A 21629-nucleotide genomic window follows, 5' to 3' on the forward strand; every position below is an offset into this window, starting at 1 on the left:
TAACTTTTCGCCTGCCCCCGGAACCCGGTCACCAGCGACGTGGCCGTCGAGACGCTTGTCCCAGGGTCCCGGCCCCGGTGAGGGTCGGGCATACTTGGCGGCCATCTTGTCGCGATGAAGCCTACCATCCTGTCCGCTGGGGCGCAGCGGGCTTGTGAGAGTGCGACTTTTGGGAGTGTGGCTGCGCGATCGCAGAGAGCTGTGCTGGGGTACGGCGACCTCCTCGAGGCCCTTGGTGCTCTTCACTCCTCCTTGATTCATGGTGTCGGGGTCTTGGGGGGTAGGCTCGACGGTGTGGCGTCGGCGTTGGGGCAATGGCGGCCCGCCTGTCCGCACGTACACAGGGACTACCCACACTGCGCACAGGAGGACACTTTGGCGGCCGCCCCTGAGGTTAGTGCACGGCTGGACACTCAGGCCAGTATGCTACAGTGTGTTCTTCCGGCTGAGGGCTTGATTTGTCCTGGAGGCATTGGACCTGAGTGGGATGTGGTAGCCTCGCCCCGTACGTGCCCTCCTGCGACCCAGGGACGACTCCAGCAATTATTGTCTGCTTTGGCTGCTTCTGCCTTCCTGGACCTTGAGTGCAGTGCATATCCTGGGGCAGCACTGGGAAGCCTGTTTCTCCACGCTGCGGACTGTGTTGATGCTCAGAGACTTCCAACCCACCTGTGTGCGTCGCTTCTCGGACGTTTTTGGACAATCCTCTATCTTGGAACGTCGGATATGGTGCTGGGTCGAGGGGTAGGCATGGGCAGAATTCCAAAGAGTGGTCAGGGATAAGGCTGATCCTTCAGGGGTGGTCATCTAGTGGACGGGCGGGCTCAGGCGTTGCGTGCTCTCCTGGCATAGCTAACAGCATAATAGGTGCATAATGCTCCCCATCTTTCTTTGAGAAGATCGCTTTTGTGCTGTTTATTGTTCACTTTGGGGGACACTTACCGTGCGGGAGGGAGAAGCCGGGGGTATGTTTTGAAGGCCCTCCTCCAGTTTATTAATACTTTCTCTACCCCCCCGTCTGGTGGGGTTCTTTTCCTACTTCTTTTTCCCTATTCTCCTATATTTCGGGTCTGGTTCCAGGGCGACAGGCACACTGCTGGGGGGGGGCCGTACTCATCTGCAGAGGTGCAGGGTGGGGGGTTGGGGGAGGGGATTCTTTCGTCTTTTATCTCCTTTTCTATGGCCTCCTTTTTCTTCTCTGATTCTTTTTGTTTTTCTTTTTCTGGGATCAGTGTGATACGCCTCCTTTGCTATGACTCGTTGCCGCTCCATGTGTACCACAATTTCCGGGGTGTTCTCCGGGAGTTCTGGCGGGGGACTGCAGGCGCAACTGCTTATGATATTCTTCCTTATCCTGATGTTCTTGTGTTTGCGCCATTGACCTAATAGATTGCTGTAAATCGTTTACGTCTATTACTCTGCATACCTGTAATTGCTGTTTGAAAATTGTCTGGCACCTGATCCTTCTGCCTCGTTTCATTATAAAACGAAAACCTTTTTCTCCTGGTACCCTACTTGCGCTGTTCACAGTATTAGCATTACGATTCTGCTACCCGATGTGCTGCCTGTGTCTACACTTGCCTGTTTTTGCTCCGATTGCTTAGCGGCCGGCCCCGGGGGGGTTGTAGGCCCATACTTGTTCTCTATTGAACTGTCAATAAAGGTTTTCAAAAAAAAAAACAAAAAAAAAATAAAAATAAAAAAACAATGCCGAGACCGTTGCATTGTAAATGCTTGTTTGTTTTGAGGATCTGGTCACCCTAATAATATACCACCAGATTGTGTAATTCCTAAAATAAACATACTGCATGACAGCCTAATGGGTGAACAGTTAACCTATTTTAAGAATGGCGCCAGCCTCTTGAAAAAAAATATAAGCCCTTCATATAACCAATAATAAAATACGAATGTAAAAAGTCATGCTGCAATTGTCCCATACACTTTAGAGCCGAGACCTCTTCAAGCCCGCAATATTAGTTCTGTTAATAATAGGTCCCTTTGCTCTTTGACCTGAGCGCTGAAAAAGCGGAAATAATACTGCTGTGTGCCCGGATGCGATCGCTTCGATATCTCCTTTCCAACACAAAACGGCCTTGAGATTGAGGGGAATGTCTTAACACCGCTGAGCCAATTAACACGTGTGTACAGTGACAGCTTAAATGGCCGCTTCCCGGTGAACATCGTTATCCCCGAAAGCACTACATCTCCCATAATGCTACTTGGCAGTTTAGTAAAAAGTCACATATATTAGGGCATCCTTCCAAACATCCGCAAACCGCCTTCACCATAACGAGATCAGGACACGTCAGTATATTTAAATAGCAGCAGGCAAAGTCATTTATATGAGAACTGTCTCGCTGTTGGTGGAAACTAGCAGCACTAAATGAATATTTGAAGAATAGACATAAACACGGGGCCGAAGGAGATCCGAGAATGAAAAAAATACTGATGCCGAACGCTCCTCACCGCTTCCGCATAGGCGTCCGCAGTGCCCAGTCACCAGAGGATGCCAGTATTCCAAGTAGGGCTTTTCTAGACTGGGGAAACAACAGACCCCATGCTGGCAGTTGGCAAAACCGCCCCCCTACGAGATCCTCATCTCCCAGCTGCTGTCATCCCCAATTCTCCTGCTGGTACGAACTCTGGGGGCTCTATCTTTAGCATTTCCATGCTGCTCCCAAACAAAATGCGGTCAAGATGTAGAGCCACAAGCCGACTGGTGTTACGTGGACAGCGTTGAACCACAGCCGCTGTAATTAAATTAATCCACCATCCCACTCCAATGAAGAAGAAGGCACGTACTCGAGGAAGTCTGGTGTGGCATTCTTTAATGTCTCGGGTCTCGCTCGACCCCCTGGCAAGAGAGACGCGTTTTGCCTTCAAAGAAGGCTTTCTCAATCTAAATGGCGCCAAACACATTTGAATATAAATAGCCCTTCCCCCCCCCCCCCTTAAAAGCAATGGTAAACATAAAAGAAATACTGATATGTTTAAAGCATGCATTGAAAGAAGCTTTCAGCAATGTAAATATACACAATTCATTGAGATAATAACTCAGTAACGCGTAGTTCTGCCTCGAAGTAATGAGACCTTCTGCCAAAGTACGTGTGGAAATGTAGCGTGCGCTGAACAGTAAGAAGGTTCAGTACCTTTAACAGATGGTGGCGTATTGTGGGATGTTATGTACCTTGTGGTCGACACGCATTCTCAGTTTCACCTTTAGAGATTGCGATCATCGTCTTAACTACTGCTTGTCGCAGGGGATGTTCTCGCCTCCTGGCGCCATGACTTAAAGGTACATTAAAATACCGATAAAGCCAACCGCCTCCCTGTTGATGGAGGGTCTGCGTAAACAAATCAAAAAAGAAGCGGAAATCTGCAATGAATCCCCGTTGTCTGGAATAAGATTTATGCGCAACCCTGTTCTGATCCCCTCAAACAGACAGAAAGTCTATCTGCAAAATCTATTAGGAGACGTTGGTGGTGGGCGAGAGGGGGGCTGGGTTACCTCCCCCTTGAAGCGTGAACCCAAGGGGTCGGCAGCGCTGGATGCATTTCTCATTAAAAGATTATTTCCTGGGACAGGAAACATTAGCTGTTCCTTCCACTTCTTCAATGTAAGTTCCAGGCATCATTTTTAGAAAAAATAAATAAATTTGCTTAGTGGGTTGAACAAATATTTCCGGCCCGTGTTGAAGCCTATAATATATATATATTTATATTAAGGTAACCCCGCCTGGCAATAGCACGAGGGCCAGGGGGAGGTCTCACTGCAGGCAGTCTCCTACCAGATGTCAGAGGTCACATCTGTGAAACTTTTACTATGTGTGTCCACTGTGAGTTCAGCTGGTGGTGTCACTAGTACTGGGTATTCCCATCTCCTGGGCATCTGTTCCATTGCCTCTGTAGTTCGTATTAACAGTGTAAGATCTCGCCGGATACAACGTCATCACAATCTCGTCACGGGATCACCAAGTGCAGCGCGGCGATTCCATTATCGTTGCCCAGCAGTGATGTATTGTATATAAGGCGCTCTCCGTTATAGTACTGTAGTATTTATAATTCGCCATTGCGGGGTTACAGGCACATATTCAAAGAAAGAGGTGGAAGGCATACTGCGTTGGCAAGATGAGCAATAAATAACAAGGCACAGCAAAAGGCACACCACCGCCTTTCTCCGAGGCACAGCAGAAATGCCTCGGAGAAAGGGAGCGTCCTTTTCGGATTCGGGGGCGTGTTTTGCTGTTGTCTCCTCCCTGAGACTTTTTGCAAAAAACACGCCCCCGATCCGAAAAGGACGGGGCATGATTGGAGTGACGGGACCTCTTCTCCAATGGCTGGCCAGCATTTACTAGGCCAGCCAATGGAGAACAGGGGAGAAGAGGGGCGGGTTCAAGCCCCTCTTCTCCCAAGTCATTATCTCTCGCGAGCGAGACCTAAAAAGTTAATTTTGTTCTTGTTCTGATAAGAATTTGAGGCTGCACTTTGTTGGAAGGAAGGTGTGTGGCTGCAGAGCTGAAGCTAAGAAAAGCAACAAGCACAATGGTGCTACTGGCTGATAAGAGGACACTGTTGAAAATCAGGCAAAGGTTCGCAAATGACCTCTGTGGGACTACATCATCAAATTCAAGAAGTCCTTAATGGAAGTCTATTAGTATTATAAGATGTCGCTATTGCAGTCTTAAATTCCTTTGACCTTGCAGGGCATGGTCCGGCATTGACTGTCTTCCAGGTTTTGTCTTACCAGATTCGCAACAAAATATTTTCAGCCTTCACTTTTGTGACACATCTTTGGCAATCACGCAGATGACAAAAAGCAGCACGCGAGGTTTGCAGTGTGTAATGCATGGCATAGGAAGGAACAAGCTGTTCACTTTAGCCTAAAAAATGGTTCACTGAGCATATGTCATACTTTATCAGCCAACCTCAGTCTTTCTGTTTTGTGAATTGGTACATAGTGCTCTGTAGAGGAATATTGTCTTAGTCAGTCAGATTTGCTTTTTCATGCAAAGTTGTGGTTCATGAATCAGTTTACAAATTTTTGGTGCAGTTCTTAGTAATTGGTGCCCTTTTTCTTTATTAGTAGATTTGAAATTGCTTAATGAATTTATTCCAAACAGATTCTGGAACCCAAATTTATATAGATACTGTTCTCTGGCATAGGATGCGTGTTATTCCATACAGTAGTTCTTTTATGTGCGCTTCAAAAAAATAAAAAGAAAGAAAAACAAGGCTGTGCAACCTTTGGAACTAACCTTGCCTGTAAAGCAGGGCTAAAGGTATTCTCAAAGAGAAATGCTTTTTCTTCTGGATTAACCAACATAACCATTACTACAGAGTTACCACTGACTTTGTATAGAAAGTTGCACACATTACTGGATTTCAAAGTATTGACATGATTTGATGCTGACATTGATTCAAATGCCACTTTTTTAAATCTCCAGGCTCAGAAACCAAGAAACCCAAGTGGGAGGATGTCAAAAAGCAAAAGAAGGAATTAAAAACTACCAGACAGTTGCAAGAGAAAACCAACTATGATGTGATTATCAAATCCAAACAAATTTGGGAGAACGTAAGACGGTAAGCCATAATAAAGGTTGAGAAAATCAGAAAAACAAATTGGGGAATGTGCTTCTACCTAATCCTCTGGTCCCACCTATCCAAATTTTAATATAACTTGAGGTGAAATTTAAAATAAATAAATCTATTTGTCTTGATAACCCATCTTTTTCATAGAGATTTTGAAAAAGGTCGTAATTCTGGTTAATGCTTTTTGTAAAGCAAGTATTTATCATCCTGAAGCTTTATGTAGTGCCAAAGAACCATTGGCAACATAGGACATATCAAAATACTGGACAGTATCAATTAATTGATATTATTGAGAGCAAATAAATATCAGGTAGTGTGATTTGAATAAAGCGAGTCTATGCACACCAGCAGTTGGATGGGAGTGAGTCACACTTCAAAGCTGCATTTCAAAAAATCTCCATTCTCCCCACTGGGCTCGCCTCTGAATATCTGAAATTCATATTGCTGGTTATTTGGCATAATGGTAATCCTGCAAAGAATGTGGACCATAACATTATATAACTTTCTAGACGGATGGTGTGGCACCCAGTTCAGGTGCTACAGACTGTCAGAGGTTACAGGACCCCTGTTGTATAAATTGGAGGTCCATTCACCTCTGTTGTCTTGGGGTCTTCCTACTGTTCAGTTCTACCCAATACCTAAAATAGCATACATCCATTTGGCATGCGACTTTCAGTATAGCAGGGTAGAGTAAGTTTATGGCTTAGCTTAAGCAAAAGTACCTTATTCTACACACAAAGCATAAAACCGCCAGAGTATTTTAACCAGCCACTTCTATGTCTACTGCGATATTTGGTGAGCGGCCTTCAACCTTATGTGTGACAGTCTTTTATGAGGATGTGCTTCCAGAAAATACTGTAGCTTACTAGCTGGTAGGAAAATAAGAATCATGAGAGCAATAACGTTGTTTAAGTTGATGCTTAAAACATTACACGTAGGCTGACTGTATGCAAGAGCTTGAGAACACTCTGAATGTAGTTGTCTGTTACCTGTGTTTTGAATAAGGGGTGTAAGCTCTTGTAATGGAGCTCTTGAACTCTGCTCAGCGGCTCCTATTAATGTAATTGTTTCCAGGGCGGTAACCGTTTTTGAAAGTACCTTTACAGGTCTCCATTGTACTAGAGTTGAACTCAGTGAAAAGCTTTACTTTGCTAAAATAATGGCGTTGTCATTAGTCTTGCTTATGTACTGTTGATTGTAAATATAATGGCATGATGAATTGCTATATCTGTAGCTTGTGAGTTGTAAACCTATAATAATCTTGGAAACTTTTAATGATTTTGTTTCTAAAGTTTATGAATGTGGAAAGCTTATACAGTATCATTGTTTCAAATGCATTAAGGGTATTATATATTTAAAATGCTAATAAATATTTACTTACTAGTCTGGGAACTATGGCTGTTCTACCTGCCACTTTTAAATATACTGGAAAATGGCTAGCAGTGTGTTACAATGGACTTGCAATAACATTGTTCTGCCCGCTGACCTTGACTTCTAGTTCTGCTCGTATACTGTGTGTCATTGTGCATTTTATGGTGAATATCATGCTTGGAATCAGTGTCATTCTAATCCCACTTGTGCACAAGGGTCTGGGAGGTTTTTATCTTTTAACTGTTGTGCCGTAAAGCTGTTTGTGAACCCACCACTGTGGAAGGCACACAATCCTTTTCTCACAATTTTTACTGCCTCCACCTTTTTCTCCATATTTCCTCTTTGCCTGGCCTCTATATCTAAGGTTTGTGATGTTTTATTTCTGATGTAGTCCCATAGTTTCTAAATTTTGGAGAAAAGCTTGTTGGATATTAGGTCACAGAAGTGGAGCATTATGATTGTGAAATTCTGGAAGAATCCTGTGTAGTTCCATGACAAGGGAATCCCGCAGGTGTTCTTTGCGAAGCTTAATGAAGTCTCTGTGCCGTTTTGATTGTTGATTTACTGCCCTATTGTGGCGTTGTTGAATTTTTTTGTTTTTCCCTGTGTAACGTTCTCTTTGTGTTGTAATGTGTAGAATCTGTTTTTGCTTCAGTATTTTATTATTGATCAGTGGGGTCCTTTTATTTCGCTTTAGCCGTGATAGATTTCTTCAGTGGTATTTGTCCAGGTTGAAGGTGAACCTGTTATAGAAAGCAATTCCTTGTAGAAGTTTGGTCTTCTCCAGACTCCAGTGTTGCAAGATTTCGTTTTTTTCCTTGTCTGTAGCGATTTTATGCGGGGTCACCTTAATTGCTATTTTCTTAATTGTGTTTCTGCTCTGCTTTTGGTATGTTTCTCTAGGTAAAGCTTTATTTGCAGCTAGATGCGCTAGAAGCACGCGGTGTGAACAATGATCTCGCACTGAAAGGCTGCTTTTGCAGTATCCCAGGATGTGTCCTATATTATCTTGTGGTCTTTGTTTTCATTAATGTAGTGTTTAATGGCTTCCTTTGTAGATTCTGTTAGGACTGTTTCACAGAATGCTATATTGTTAAGAGGGAGTCACTGAGGTGCAATCTGTTTCATGAGACACTAGAACAGGATTCAATAGCACTTGTGTTCCCGTTTCAGTGGATCTGACTCTGGGCAGGAGTCCTCTCTGGATTAAAAAGAAATCTGTTACTAAACATGATCTATGTATGTTTGAGAAAAATATATAATCTTGTTTTGTTGTCTTGTTGGGAACGCCTTGTATGTATCCAGTTTAAATTGTAAAATATGGTTAATAAGGCCGATCAGGCCTCTATTACCAGATTATGCTGAAGATCGATCATGAGAGGTATACAGTGTAGTATTAAAATCTCCTCAAATGATGAGTACTCTGGCTGAGAAATGATGTGGCAAAAAAACTCATCCCTAGACCAGAGGTAGGGAAAAGACTTGGGATTTGTTAATTTCTTTGACCACCTATTCCCAGAACCATACCTTCTTTACTAAAATATGTTGCTTCTAGGATAAAAACGAATTTATGGTGCAGCAATATTGCTGTGCCCATAATTTTCGTTGCAGGTATTGAAGTGATTTTGTGCTGGAAACTAAAAGGATTTTAAACAGTCCATTTCTTGCAACATGGCTATGTTGTATTCTGTCTTGTGGCGCTAATGCAGTAATACCCTACCCTTCATTGGTAATTTTGGCCCTATACAGTGATATCAATTTAAATTAACTCGCTGTCATTCCTTCAAATTAGCTTTGCATGGATAAGAAGTACCATACCATCCAGTATGATTAGTTTCAAAGCTTATCTGGTTCACTCATCTGCAAAGAAGGATTTTGAGTTGAGGGTGAATTTCTGCCTCTACTCTTGAATTAATGTTAGAAGCAACTAGAGTATTAACTGAGAGAAATAGAAAGACCAAAATCAATGTACATATCAAATAACAAAAGTTTTTGTGCAAGAACATTTTCAACACTAAAGAAAAAGGAAAAGGAAGTAGCCATTGATTCATGGGACACTGCAACCGCATCTGGCACCGACTGTATTGGTTAAGTGCCTTTGATGTCTATATGTGAGTATTTGTCAAAGTGTTAAACCTCCAAATGTAATCTACACACTGATGATAAGTTTCATTGCATGATGCTATGGTGTTTTCACTTACAGAAGCAAATACATCCGTATAACACAAGGCTGGAGTCCAATGAAAGCTTTGTTGTGTATAATAATAATAGAATTTGGGGGATACTGTTTTTGTCAACCCTAATCTGAGGATTACACTGATTGAGCCCTTTCTTCATTCCTGTGGGCTTGATGAACTCTTCATCTGTCTTATGACTGTCCTCTAGCCATAGGTTTCTCAATGCTTTTTGAGTGCTCATTATCAGTTGCAAATCTGAAATTTGTGAGGCCTAGCATATCTAATTTGTTCAATGCTGCTCTTCTGTGTACTTGAACAGAAATCTGAAGGGAAACCTCCCACTGATAAGTGATGTGCTCTGAGAATAGGAGCGTGATGGCTAATTTAATTTCTCTCTGATTAGCAAGGGAAGTTGCAGAGATTTCTTGGAAGTTGCTGATTTCTTTATGTCTCTGAATGTGATTTAATTCAGCCTTTCGAGTTGCCATTAGTATTTGTGTCTTAATGTGGAAATATAGTGGACTTGTGAGCATATCCGAAGCTAACTTTTTTTCTTGGTCTGTAAAGCAGATAAACATGATGTGTAATGTTCAGAAAACAAAACACAAGAAATATCCTACACCAATTTAGAAAAATAGAGCACATTTTAATAAATTATTTGACACCAAAAGGACATATTTAATCAGTCGAATCAGTTATGAATTATTAACATTTTATGTAAAAACTAGCGCATAATGATCAAAGTGCCAACTGCAGACATCTAGTCGTGCGAGGGCAGGTATAAGTCGAGAAATATGGCTAACCGAGATTGAGCACGGGTCAGATACAAGAAGTAGATTGGGTCCAGTCGAAGCTTATCTTCGGAAAAGGTAAAGGGCAGCGGGGCAAGGCTGCAGGTGGTGTCGGAGGAAGAAACGTCGTCTTTGAGGAGCAGCTGAACGAAGTTGCGGTGAAGATTATGAAATCTGCAGCAGTATGAGGCAGAAGGCTGTAGCCGACGAGAGTTCTAGGAGGCCGGATACCCTTTTGACGAAGGACCACTGAACAGGATTTGCTGCTGCTAAGAAGATCATAGTGGGAGATACCTCGACGCCAGGCTGGCGATGCACCTCTGGTGGATTGACATGTAGGTTGGTCCCGGTCTTCCCTCTTAGCCAATAATTTTCCCAAGTTTTACATTTTGGCTATCTGGACACTTTTAGCACCACCATGAAGGGTCCAGGACTGGAGGGGCACCACTTAGGGGTTTAGAACTCACCCAGGCTGATCCAGGTGAAGTGTAAGATGGTGGGAGCATGTTATGTCCATGTGGCGCTGAACTGAAGGTCAGCAAACTAGTCCGTGGAGTCACTTTGGTAGTCCTGGGTTCAGATGAAGAAGCAGGGCTCATGCTGAAGGACAGGCCTCTGAGTGTTCAGTGCATGCTCCAGGCAGCAAAGCAGTCCTTCAGGTGCAGTCGTGTGTAGTACACAGCAGGCAGTCCTCTAAGAATACTTCTGCAGGTCCAGATAGTGATGGTAAGAGTGGGTCTGTGAGCCCTCTTTTTTATATAACTGGTTCCCCCTTTGAAGTAGGTGAAGTTTCTAGAGGTTTCCTTTTGAAGTTCTTACAATCTCCTGACTCCCCTACCTTGGCTCCAAGTTGGCTGTAGAGACAATGCAGTGGTGATTAGCCCTTTGTGCGAAGGCAGAGCACAGCCTATTCAGTTGCAAGTGGGACTGTGCCTACATCTGCCCCCACCCCCCCCCCATCATCCTGCCAACCAATGGCCCGTTCTGTCACACCTAATTCCTCTGTGTGACTGTCTCAAACGTATTTAAAAAGTTTAACTGCCAACTACATCCGCTCATGTGACCTATGACAGGCAGCATGCACCAAATGGCAGGAAAATGCCAATTTTCTAACAGTTTTTTCCTATTTGTTTGGAAGTCCGACCATGAGTGTACTATGGATGCTGTGGCGTTCATAAAATAAGAAACTTATTCTTTCTCTGCTTTGGAAGGGCAATTGATTTACATCATTTGCCTAAATCAACAAACCGAAGATCTCCGTCTCGAGAATTTGAGTTTTTCTTTAAATCATTTTATCAAAGGGGCAAGAAATTTCATATGATCTACTATTTTCCTGGAGATGGTCTCACTGATTTGACGCAACAGACACCGAAATGTCGACACCTAACCCATTCTTCTTTCGGTAGTCTTTGTTAATTGATTTGAGTTCTGAATCCTATAAATAGGACAGAATCAATATCTAACTGATTGAAGATCGTTTTTATACATTGAGAACCAGAATAATTTTGTATGTTTAATATAAGTGTTTTCTGATGTCAATGTATGTGATGATTTGTTTGATGTTATTTCTATACCTCTAGTTGCTTGTCTCTGGAATATAAAATCAATCATTTTTTGATACACCCTGTTGGGGAAATTGATTTTCTTATTGATCCTTTTTTAAATTCTTTAACGTATATGTAATAGGTGTCATTAGATGTCACTATATCTAAGGCAAAGTTGTTATTTTGAATTGGAGGTTTTTTTTTACATTTTTTTTAATCTACTGTATACAATCATCAATACTGTTGCAGGGTTCACCACAACTGGCATAAGTCGTTAGTACAATGCTGTATATGTGGTTCCCCTCTTGCTGGTTAGATTTTGATATAGAAGGAGCTGTAAGGAGGAAAGGACAGTAAAGTTAGAAATGAAAGAGAGAAAGGGGATAGGACAGGCAAATGGAGAGGTATACATTCCTGGTATAAAATTAGCGTCCGGTAGATCTACTGCATTTAGTTTATCTCAACTCGAGGTTATTGAGTTAGTCTTCAAGTCTCCCCAGGTTCAAACTTGTGCTGTGCCTTGTGCCATGGGTTGTTACAGTAGAGGTTAGGGTCAGTCGGCTATGGAGGCTTGTAGGGGTCTAGGGACCTGACCAGAGCTTCCCACAACCCCCTAGATGACGCTTTCCAGGGGGAGTACTGCAGGGCCAAACGGTCCGCTCCTCTGAGGTGAGTGACCCAGTTTATCCATCCTTGGTAGCTAGTTTTGCTAGTGTCTTTCCAATTGGTTTACACCAGTTTAACCGCAGCTGTCAGTAGTAGGTCCATTAGTTCCTTCTCTCTCTCAGAGGAGACAGTTCGCATAAATGCAGTGGCGAGGGAGGCGAAATCCCGCTTTGGTTTGCATTTCAACACATTGTCTATGAAATCAAATACTTTTCCCCAGAATACCTTGAGTGTTGGGCAATGGAAGATAAGGTGTGCTAGCTCCCCCTTCTCTATGTTGCAGTTCCAGCAGAGGGAGTCATCCCTGAGGCCTAGTGTGTGTGGGCGGTCTGGGGTCCAGAAAGTTTTGTGGAGTAGCCAGAATTTTGTTTGTGCTAGGACTGTGGTGGTCTTATTTCGTGTGGCCGAGGCCCACAGAGTTTTTCTCTCGTGGTCATTTAGCGGGGGTAGATCTGGTTTTCCCAGTATTCCGTTGTTTTGGCATTCAGTTTGGTGGTTTTCGGGCGTAGTAGCTTGTATGTTTGCGAGACTTGGTGCCCTTGTTTGTTGATGTTTGCTACATACCGGAAGATCGAGGGTTGGGTGCTGGCTAGGTTTGTCTTTGACAAGGCTGCTTTTATCTTTAGGAATCTGTATAGGTCTATGTCTTCTAGTTGGTGGATTGCTTTCAGGTCGGAGAATGTAATGGGGGATACCCCCTTCTCGAGTTGGTGTAGGTAGCATATACCATTTTCTATCCATGTCTTGTAGGTAAGACTTTTCCCCTTCTATTTGATCCTGCTGTTTGCCCACAATGATTCTGATTTAACCTCCATTTTCCTGTCGACTTTTAGGAGTGCTATTTTAGTGTTTTTAAAGATCAGTTTAGATATGTGTGGGTATGTATTTGTTGTTTGTAGGGCTAGTGGGCTCAGGTTGTTCAGAATGGCTTGCTCTACCTGTAACCATACCAGTGTATAGTCTGGCGTCGGGGCCACCCATTGCGTTCCCTGTTTTGCTAGGAAGGTTAGTTGGAAAACCTTGAATTCTGCTAGGTTCACCCCACCGTGGGATTTTGTTAGTCTAAGTTTCTTAATACTAATCCTTGCCTTCTTGCCACGCCAGAGGAATTTGGTGAGCATGCTATCGATTTTCTGGTGAAAATCGTCTGTGAGCAGGAGTGGGAGTATGCTTATCAGGTAGTTGATCAGCGGTGTGATCATCATTTTTATCGTTTCAATTTGTTGCCACCATGTTATGAATTTTGGGGACTAGGCCTCTAAAAGGTTCTTAACCTTTTCTAGTAGTGATTTTTCATTCTGGCGTAGAGTGTTGATCAGGTCGGTACCAAAGTGTATTCCTAAGTACTTGATGTATCCCATCTGCCAAGTCAATCCTGAGTCCCCTAGAGTGTCTCTCGTGCAGTAGATGTATAATGGTTTACATTAAGATTTTTCATTATTTAGTTTATACCCTGATAGTTTGGAGTATTCTGCTATTGTGGTCATCAGAGCCTTTATCGAGGGCTTTGGTTGTTTTGTTATTATTGGAATATCATCCGCGTAAGCGGCTAGTTTTACTACGGTACCCTTGATTTCAACCCCTTTTATGCTATTGTTTAGTTTTTTTGTCCAGAATGAGGGGTTCTAGGGCCAGAAGAAAGAGTACTGGCGAGAGTGGGCATCTTTGTCTGGTTCCTTGCTGCAGTTTGAAGGGGTCCGAGAGTGAGCCGTTAACTGTAATACGGGCTGAAGGGACCTGGTAAAGGGCCAGGATCATCCTAATATATGCCTCCCCTAGGTTGAATGCCTGCATGCATTGCTCTAGGAAGGCCCAGGAGACCTTATCGAAGGCATTCTCTGCGTCTAATGTAATAGCTACAGCCGGCTCCGGTTTTGTGGGTATTTGTTCTAGTATATGGCAGAAAAGCAGTGTATTGTCGCTAGACATCCGGTTACGCATGAAACCGACTTGGGCGTTACTTATTAATTTGGGTAGGACCGTGTTTAGTCTGACCGCCAGGATTTTGGCGTAGATTTTACAGTCCACATTGAGGGATATGGGTCTATAGTTTTTTGGTAATTGGTGGTCTTTGCCCTCCTTAGGGATGACTATTCTAATAGCCTCTGTCATGGACCAGGGTACTTCCCCTGTATTTGCAGCCTGGTTGAAGACCCTTGTCATGGTTGGGATTAATTGGATTAGGAAGGTCTTCTAGAAATCCTCAGTATCAGTCTGGTCCGGGGGCCTGATTTTGACTTGACTGTTATTTCAATTTCCGTGCTGCTGATTTCCTGACCTAGCCTTGCTGTGTCTGCAGAATCTAACTTAGGGAGCCCTAATCTGTCTAGGTATCTTGTGCATTCTTCTTGGTTAAGTGTTTGCTCTGTCTTGTATAGCTCTGAGTAGAATTCTTGGAATGTATTGAGGATCTTCTTGTGTCATGTGTGTGTTTTGTTGTTTGAGTCTGTGATTGAGGAGATCGCCACTTGGTAGCGTTTGTGTTTCAAGTATGATGCCAGTAGTTTCCCTGCTCTGTTGGCTTAGCAAAGGTTAAGTGCTTTGCACTTGTTGAACTACAGCCCTGCCCTTTCGCTCAAGATTTTATTGTATTCGGACTTGTGCTGTGTTAGTGTGGTTAGAAGTACATTGACATTTGTGGCTTTTACGTGGTCTAGTTCTAGCCTTTGTATCTCTTCCTCGAGTTGGTTTATTCTCCGGTTCGTTTTTTTGTTTGTTCTTGCCTTAATTCCAATTAATTTACTCGCGTTTTCAGCGTTTGGGGGTGTTTTGAATCCTACCTTCTGTCTTGCAGTTGGAGCGGTACCTGGACCCACAAGCCGCCTTCCCGTCGCCGCAGTGGCCTCACTCCACCGTGACCGCAGCTGCAAGGGGGACTACAACCCCCAGACTTCTTAGTGGCGGAAGCCTGCCTTTGACAGCTTCGCGCCCGGAGGAGCTTAAATTTGCAGAGTGCCCCGGCAGAGCGGGCGTTTTCAGCGTTTGGGGGTGTTTTGAATCCTACCTTCTGTCTTGCAGTTGGAGAGGTACCTGGACCCACAAGCCGCCTTCCCGTCGCCGCAGCGGCCTCACTCCACCGTGACCGCAGCTGCAAGGGGGACTACAACCCCCAGACTTCTTAGCGGCGGAAGCCCGCCTTTGACAGCTTCGCGCCCGGAGGCGCTTAAATTTGCAGAGTGCCCCCGCGACGCGGGACGCGAGCGGGACGCACCGGACGAAGCCCGGGCAAAGGGCGGGCCCTCTGAGGCCCTCAGAGGTCATCAGTGGTCGGGCGGGCCACCCCACTAAGTTGAGAAGCCAGGTGAGAGAGGCGACATGTCTATCAGGGGGAAACGCTCTGCTAATCCTATTGGTAAACCGACAGTGACCGACCCCATAACATCGTTATCCCTAGAAAGTATGCTGGACAATGCTTTTAACATGGTTGCTAATGAAATTGCGAGCACAGAGAGATGGATGTCATTGGAGCTCTTACGTGCACACTCTGACCCCCGGGATATAAGTATAGAACATATTGTATCTTTATCCCCCATTGTTACAGTTAACAAACCCAATTCGTCTCATTTACCATCTGATACCCCTGGGGTGGAAAGTGACACTATTATCCTGGACTCCCAGCTTGATGCCACTGCACATGTTTCTATCCCTCTTGTAACCCCGAAAACCAAACCTGTTGGAGGAAAAAGGAAAAGAGGCCCTCCAAAATCATTAACCAATAAAAAGAAACAAGCTATATGCAATAAGGACCAACCCACACCACAGAGTATGTGGACCAGAGGGAAGCAAAAAACTACTGGGGGTAGTAGCACTATGACCGAACAATCACAATTCGTTGAAGGACCCTTGGATATTACCCCTCCAAGAAGTGGTTATAATTGCACATGCACACAGACCGATTTTGTTAGTGAAAGCATCACATCTAAGAAGTCTAATGTGAATTTTATGGAAACCATTGTGGACACTATTTTTAAACAGTTAGAATGTCAAATGATCAAGCAGTTTAATAATATTTTTAAAAGATTAGACCGAATTGAAACTCTGATAAAGAATGAAGATGTCAAAAGGAAGGGGGCTATCAGCCTTGATTTAATAAGGGGAGAGCGCCTTTTGAAGGAGCTAGAAGTCGCCAATAGGGGCACTTTGAGTGAAGGGCCTAATGCTTTTAGTGGCGCAACTACCTCTAATACTGCATCCAAAGGTGTTAACGAAGGGAGAAGTCACATTGTAAAAACCACCCAGCATACCCTGATAGGAGCTACGGAACCAGTACACCTTACTAGTATGGCCACTAATATGTTAAAGGATGCTCCCACCCTGCCAGCTACAAGGAGGGAGGTACCTACCATCATTGGATTAGATAAGGGCCAAACCACCGCTACAAGGCCAACAATACACCCAGGGTCTGCTCTCCATCTGCCCCCGACGCCTGTCCTTATCTAATAATCCTGGCAGGCGTACCTCAGTTAAGGGAGGGACAGAGTGAGTCATGGATGCAGCTAAACAACAAGTGTATAGACTGGCTACCTAAACACAAAGGGGTAGGCCCTAATATTATGAGAGAAATTTTGACTGTTCGACGGGTGAGCTGGGTTGGGCCACTACCTAAGAATATAGAAGGGGACTGTATCGTTATTAATTTTAGAAATCCCTCTACAGTTAAATTTATTCTTGGTAGTACCAATACGTGTTTTTCCCCCTCCACTGTCATAACCTCTCTGCCATTGGGTTATTTCTACAGACCCCACTATAGACCACTTAGCCCTGTTTTACCACCTTTTCCCCTGCACAACAGGTTCAGTGCTCTGTCTGATCTGGGCACCTTGGACTGACTACCAACTACCCTCCCAGATCTAGTAAGCAGGAATTATCTTAATATATCTGGCCCAGAGGGGGATCGAACTATTGATCCGACTACAGTGACTGCTAATGATGCCAAGGCACCTAAGGGCAACAGTCATGTTTCTACCTTGGGTACATCGATTAATAATTTGACAATCCTGAGTTGGAATATAGCAGGTCTCAACGCTAAAGTAACAAATGGGGACTGGGTGGATTGGGTTTCCAAATTTGACATCTTGATGTTTCAAGAAACTTGGTGCACTACTTCTCTACTTTTTGATGGATACAGTTGTTTTAACCAAACTGCACCAATCCCAGTTTTGGGTAGACCCAGTGGGGGACTTTCCATCTGGGTCAAAATTAGTGCAGATGTTAAAGTCGAACAGCTGGAAACATATGACAGGAGCTTTCAGGCATTGCTTTACATCAGTAGAATAAGAATATGTTTAATACATTTTTACAATAATGATTTTAAAACACATCCTAATATGAATTTTATAAAGCTGTTTAATTTTATTGATGACATTACAGAAGGACAAAAGTGTGGTAAACTTGATGGGATATGTTTAAGAGGAGATTTTAATGCACACATTCACCGTCAAACCCCTCCTTGTAAAAGAGGTAAAGAACTGTCTAACCACCTGGCCACAAGGGACTTAACCAATGTCATGGAAAAGGCAAATACTACTGAAAATAAATGTCCTGTGGCTACTTATGTTGGGCATGGGTGTGCATCTACAATTGATTACGTATTCATAACCCCCCCCACTTGTGGATCTTTTATTAGAGGCCATAGTCGCAAGGACGGCACATAGCGACCACTACCCGATTTTATCTAGTTTCAAATCTATTAATAAAAAGGTGAAACGGACAGAAATAGGGGCTAAAAACATAGTTGCGTCGACAGACAAACTCAGGGTGGTCTGGAAGGGGATTGACAATAAGGGGGTGTTAGCTCGTGTTATAAAGTCTAACCCCCGATTAGTATCCACCTGTCTATCCTCCGACTGCCCTGGACACGCGATTGTGGAAGCATTTTCGGAGCTGTGCAAGACCATAAAAAAGGAGATATCTAAGCCAGCTTTAATTAACACTAATACTAACCCGAGATGGTTTGATAACTCCTGCTCTAAAGCAAATAGAGAATTGCCCTAAAAGCTGACCCACCTGATCAGTCACTGGTGAGGTCTCTGAGGTCTAGTTATAAACGCACTTTAAAAACACGCTCCGAAGAGCTCTTAAAAACCCATTGGGAATCCCTTGTACGCACAGCAGCAACGAAGGATGTTGCTGGGTTTTGGAGCGAGGCTAAGAACCTGAAATCGTTTGGCTCCAACATTACTCCCATAAACTGTAGCATACTAGGGGATGTATGGGTGGAGCATTTTACAAATATCTACACGGCACCGATCCCTTCCGTGGTAAATTCCCAAAGTTTCCGAACATTTCTATAATGGAGGTGGAGGACACAATTTTTCAAAGCGCAGGAAATAAAGCACCGGGGCCCGATGGATTATCCATTGATTTAATAAAATCAGAGCCTGACTTTTGGTCACCATTATTGTGTAATGTTTTTAATAATTTATCTATTACTTCACTGCCCGATTCCTGGTCTAACAGCACCATCGTACCTATTTTCAAAAAAGGTAATAGACTTGACCCTGGCAGTTATCGCCCAATATCACTAATTGATAATACATTGAAGATCTTGGGTAGGGTCATTTTTAATAAGATTAGTACTTGGGCTGAAGAAAATAAAATTTTACACCCATGTCAGTTAGGTTTTAGAAGTAATGTAGGGACGGTGGAGCAGTGCTTAAACTTAAATCTAGTTTTAGATAAATATACCATAGCTAAAAAATCCCCACTTTATTTAGGTTTTATGGATTGAAGTTCTGCTTTTGATTTTGTTAACCGTTCCCGTTTATGGACAGCCTTGCTGAGATACGGTTTGGATGAACCGTTGGTTCAATTTTTGGCCCATTTACACAGTGATTTAAAAGCCTGTGTCCGTATTAATAACGATGGTGAGGTTTCGGGCGAGATTTTTATTGGCAGGGGAGTAAGACAAGGCTGTGTCCTGGCTCCCCTGCTTTTTATTTTATATATAAATGAATTAAGCACATCTTTGGGTAAACTAACCACCGATGTTCCGCTCGTCAATGGCAACCCTCTCCCCGCACTTCTTTATGCCGACGATGCGGTACTTATAGGTCGTACACCCAATGCACTGCGCACTTTAATCTCAGGCTTCGTTTCTTATATGGCTGATCTTGACTTGTGTACAAATTTTAAAAAATCCTACATAATGTCTTGCGGGCCAAAGAAACACAAAATTCGCCATATTATGTCAGGGAATAATGTTTTAAACAGCACTTGTACCTTCCCTTATTTAGGCTTGTTGTTCTCTGATTTTGTATCCTGGCAACCTCATGTTGCCAGAGGGAGGAACAAACTGGGCAAAGCCATCAATTCTATAATTACCCTACGTCAACCAAAGCACGTCGAGGTCATCCCATCCCTTTTACAAATTTACAAGACCCAGTGCGTCCCTACAGGAACCTACGGTGCCGAGGTGTGGGGTTACTCGAATTGCACCAACATTCAGACAGAAGAAAATAAATTCTGTAGGAAGGCCCTGGGGGGGGGGGGGTTATTTCAGCACCCTCCTATGTGTGCCATAGAGAATTGAATCTCCCCTATATAGAGGATTTTATCAAATCAAGACCCGCTTTGTTTTGGTTAAAAATTTGGCGTAACCCCGCTGCCTCGTTGACCCGTGATGATATTTCAGACTGCCTAAAAAGTGAGCGGGCCAATTACATTCCCTGGCTTAATGCGGTACAGAAGAGTTTAGCAAGTGTAGAAATGGGGCACCTTTTCTTAGCTCCCGAAACAATAGACTCTTCGCATAAGAATATAGTAAGAAGGGCCTTATTCGACCTGTACCGAGTGAATCGAGAAAATATTGAACTCGCAAAGCCAGCAATCCTCAGGTACATTCCTATTCAAGAACCCTGTGCTAGGCCACATAATATGCCCCAAGGTTATTTGCGCAAGAAACTGGGCAGATGGAACAGGAGCTTGCTATTTAGGTTTAGGGATGGAAGTGTGGTAAATTTACTTTGTTTTCCCTTGGGAAATTTAGATTGTCCATGTAACCAAGGTGGGAAGCAAAGTTTGCTGCATTTTACATTGTTTTGTGGCTTTTATGCAAAATATACCAAACACTTCCTAATTCCCTATTTTAGAGTTAGTGCTTTGACGGATTTTAACGAGGCTTTCAGAATTTTACGGGAGCTAAGCACTGACGATGTAATCTCCAGAGTTAGCCACTTTCTCAAAATTGCTGTTCGTTCTCGCGCCTCAATGAACACGGCCTGATAGGTTGTTTACCATCTCGCACCATTTGCACATTGCACTTTTTGCATAATGGGTGTTTATATACCATAATGAACCTGGCCTGACAGTTTGCATCACTATTTGCACATTGCATTTTTGTCCAATGGGCGTTCCCTTAGATGTGCTTTGTACAATGGGCGTTCCCTTAGATGTGCTTTGATTAATAAGATCTGTTTTATCCTTGTTCATTGGGATGACTTTTATGTTTTATATACATTTAAATGGATGTATTTTATAGAGTTATCAATTTTATCCTTTTATTCCTTGATGTTGAACAAAATGGAAATGGCCTGTTAGATCCAGAAGTATTTGTACTATCTGTACATTGTTATTTGCACTTTTTTGGCTGCTTTGCACATATCTTAGTTATTACTGTTGATGTAACTTTTATTGTGTATAGGGATGAATGCTGCAATTTGTATGTACTTTTATTGATGTTTTAAATATATCCGAATAAAGATCATTTGAATTGAATTTGAATTAATTTACCCCTGATCGTTGCTTTTAAGGCCTCCCACAGTGTGCCAGCGCTAGTCTTTGGGAAATCATTATGGTTTAGGTAGTCCGTTATGGCTTCCTCGATTTTCTTATTTGTTTCCTGGGTCTGAAATAATTTCACTGTTAAAGCGCCATCTTCTAGGGACCGATTCGTTGTGACAGCCGCTTAGTTTTAGGCTAATGGCTGAGTGGTCTGAAACTAGTCTTGGTGCTATATCGGATTGTTCTATCAAGTGTGTGTGTGTGTACCCCCGATATTAAAATGTAGTCTATCCTGGTGTAGGAGTTATGTGGATTGGAGTAGAAGGTGTAATCTCTAGTATCAAGATGTTGTAGTCTCCATGCATCGTTGAGTTTGAATTTGGTGCAGATGTTTTGTAGTGCGGCGTGGAAGTTGGTGGGTGGTATTGGCAAGAGGATTGTCTGTCTATTATGTGATCTAGTGGGATGTTGAAATCCTCTGCTACAATCGTGAGTTTGTCCTGAGGGAGTTTGTCTAGTGTGTCTGACACATCAGCCCAGAATGTAGGGTCGTCTGTATTAGGGCCATATATGTTCGCAACGTTGAACTGTTCCTCACCTCTTGACAGGTTTATTATTAGGAGTCTGCCCTCCTTGTCGTGGAAGTGGGAGTCTATCGAGATCTTCGATCTCTTGAATGCTAGGGTCAGGACCCCGCGCTTCTTTTTTTTTTTTTTTTTTTTTTTAATTTCAAAATATCTTTATTGAAAAGTTTTATGAAACAAGAACAT

At 43.2% G+C, this 21629-nt stretch overlaps 1 protein-coding gene across 1 annotated transcript in view; it reads left to right on the forward strand.

Annotated features, from left to right (window-relative positions):
* Positions 1–21629, forward strand: part of PUM3 (pumilio RNA binding family member 3) — a 271295-nt gene that overhangs the window by 57345 nt on the left and 192321 nt on the right. The window contains exon 4 of the mRNA XM_085632951.1: positions 5445–5580. Within this exon, the coding sequence (XP_085489077.1) occupies positions 5445–5580 (136 nt within the window). The remainder of the gene's footprint in view (positions 1–5444; positions 5581–21629) is intronic.

The sequence above is a fragment of the Triturus cristatus genome, chromosome 2_1 (assembly GCF_964204655.1).
Source record: "Triturus cristatus chromosome 2_1, aTriCri1.1, whole genome shotgun sequence".
In the NCBI taxonomy this organism is placed as follows: Eukaryota; Metazoa; Chordata; class Amphibia; order Caudata; family Salamandridae; genus Triturus; species Triturus cristatus.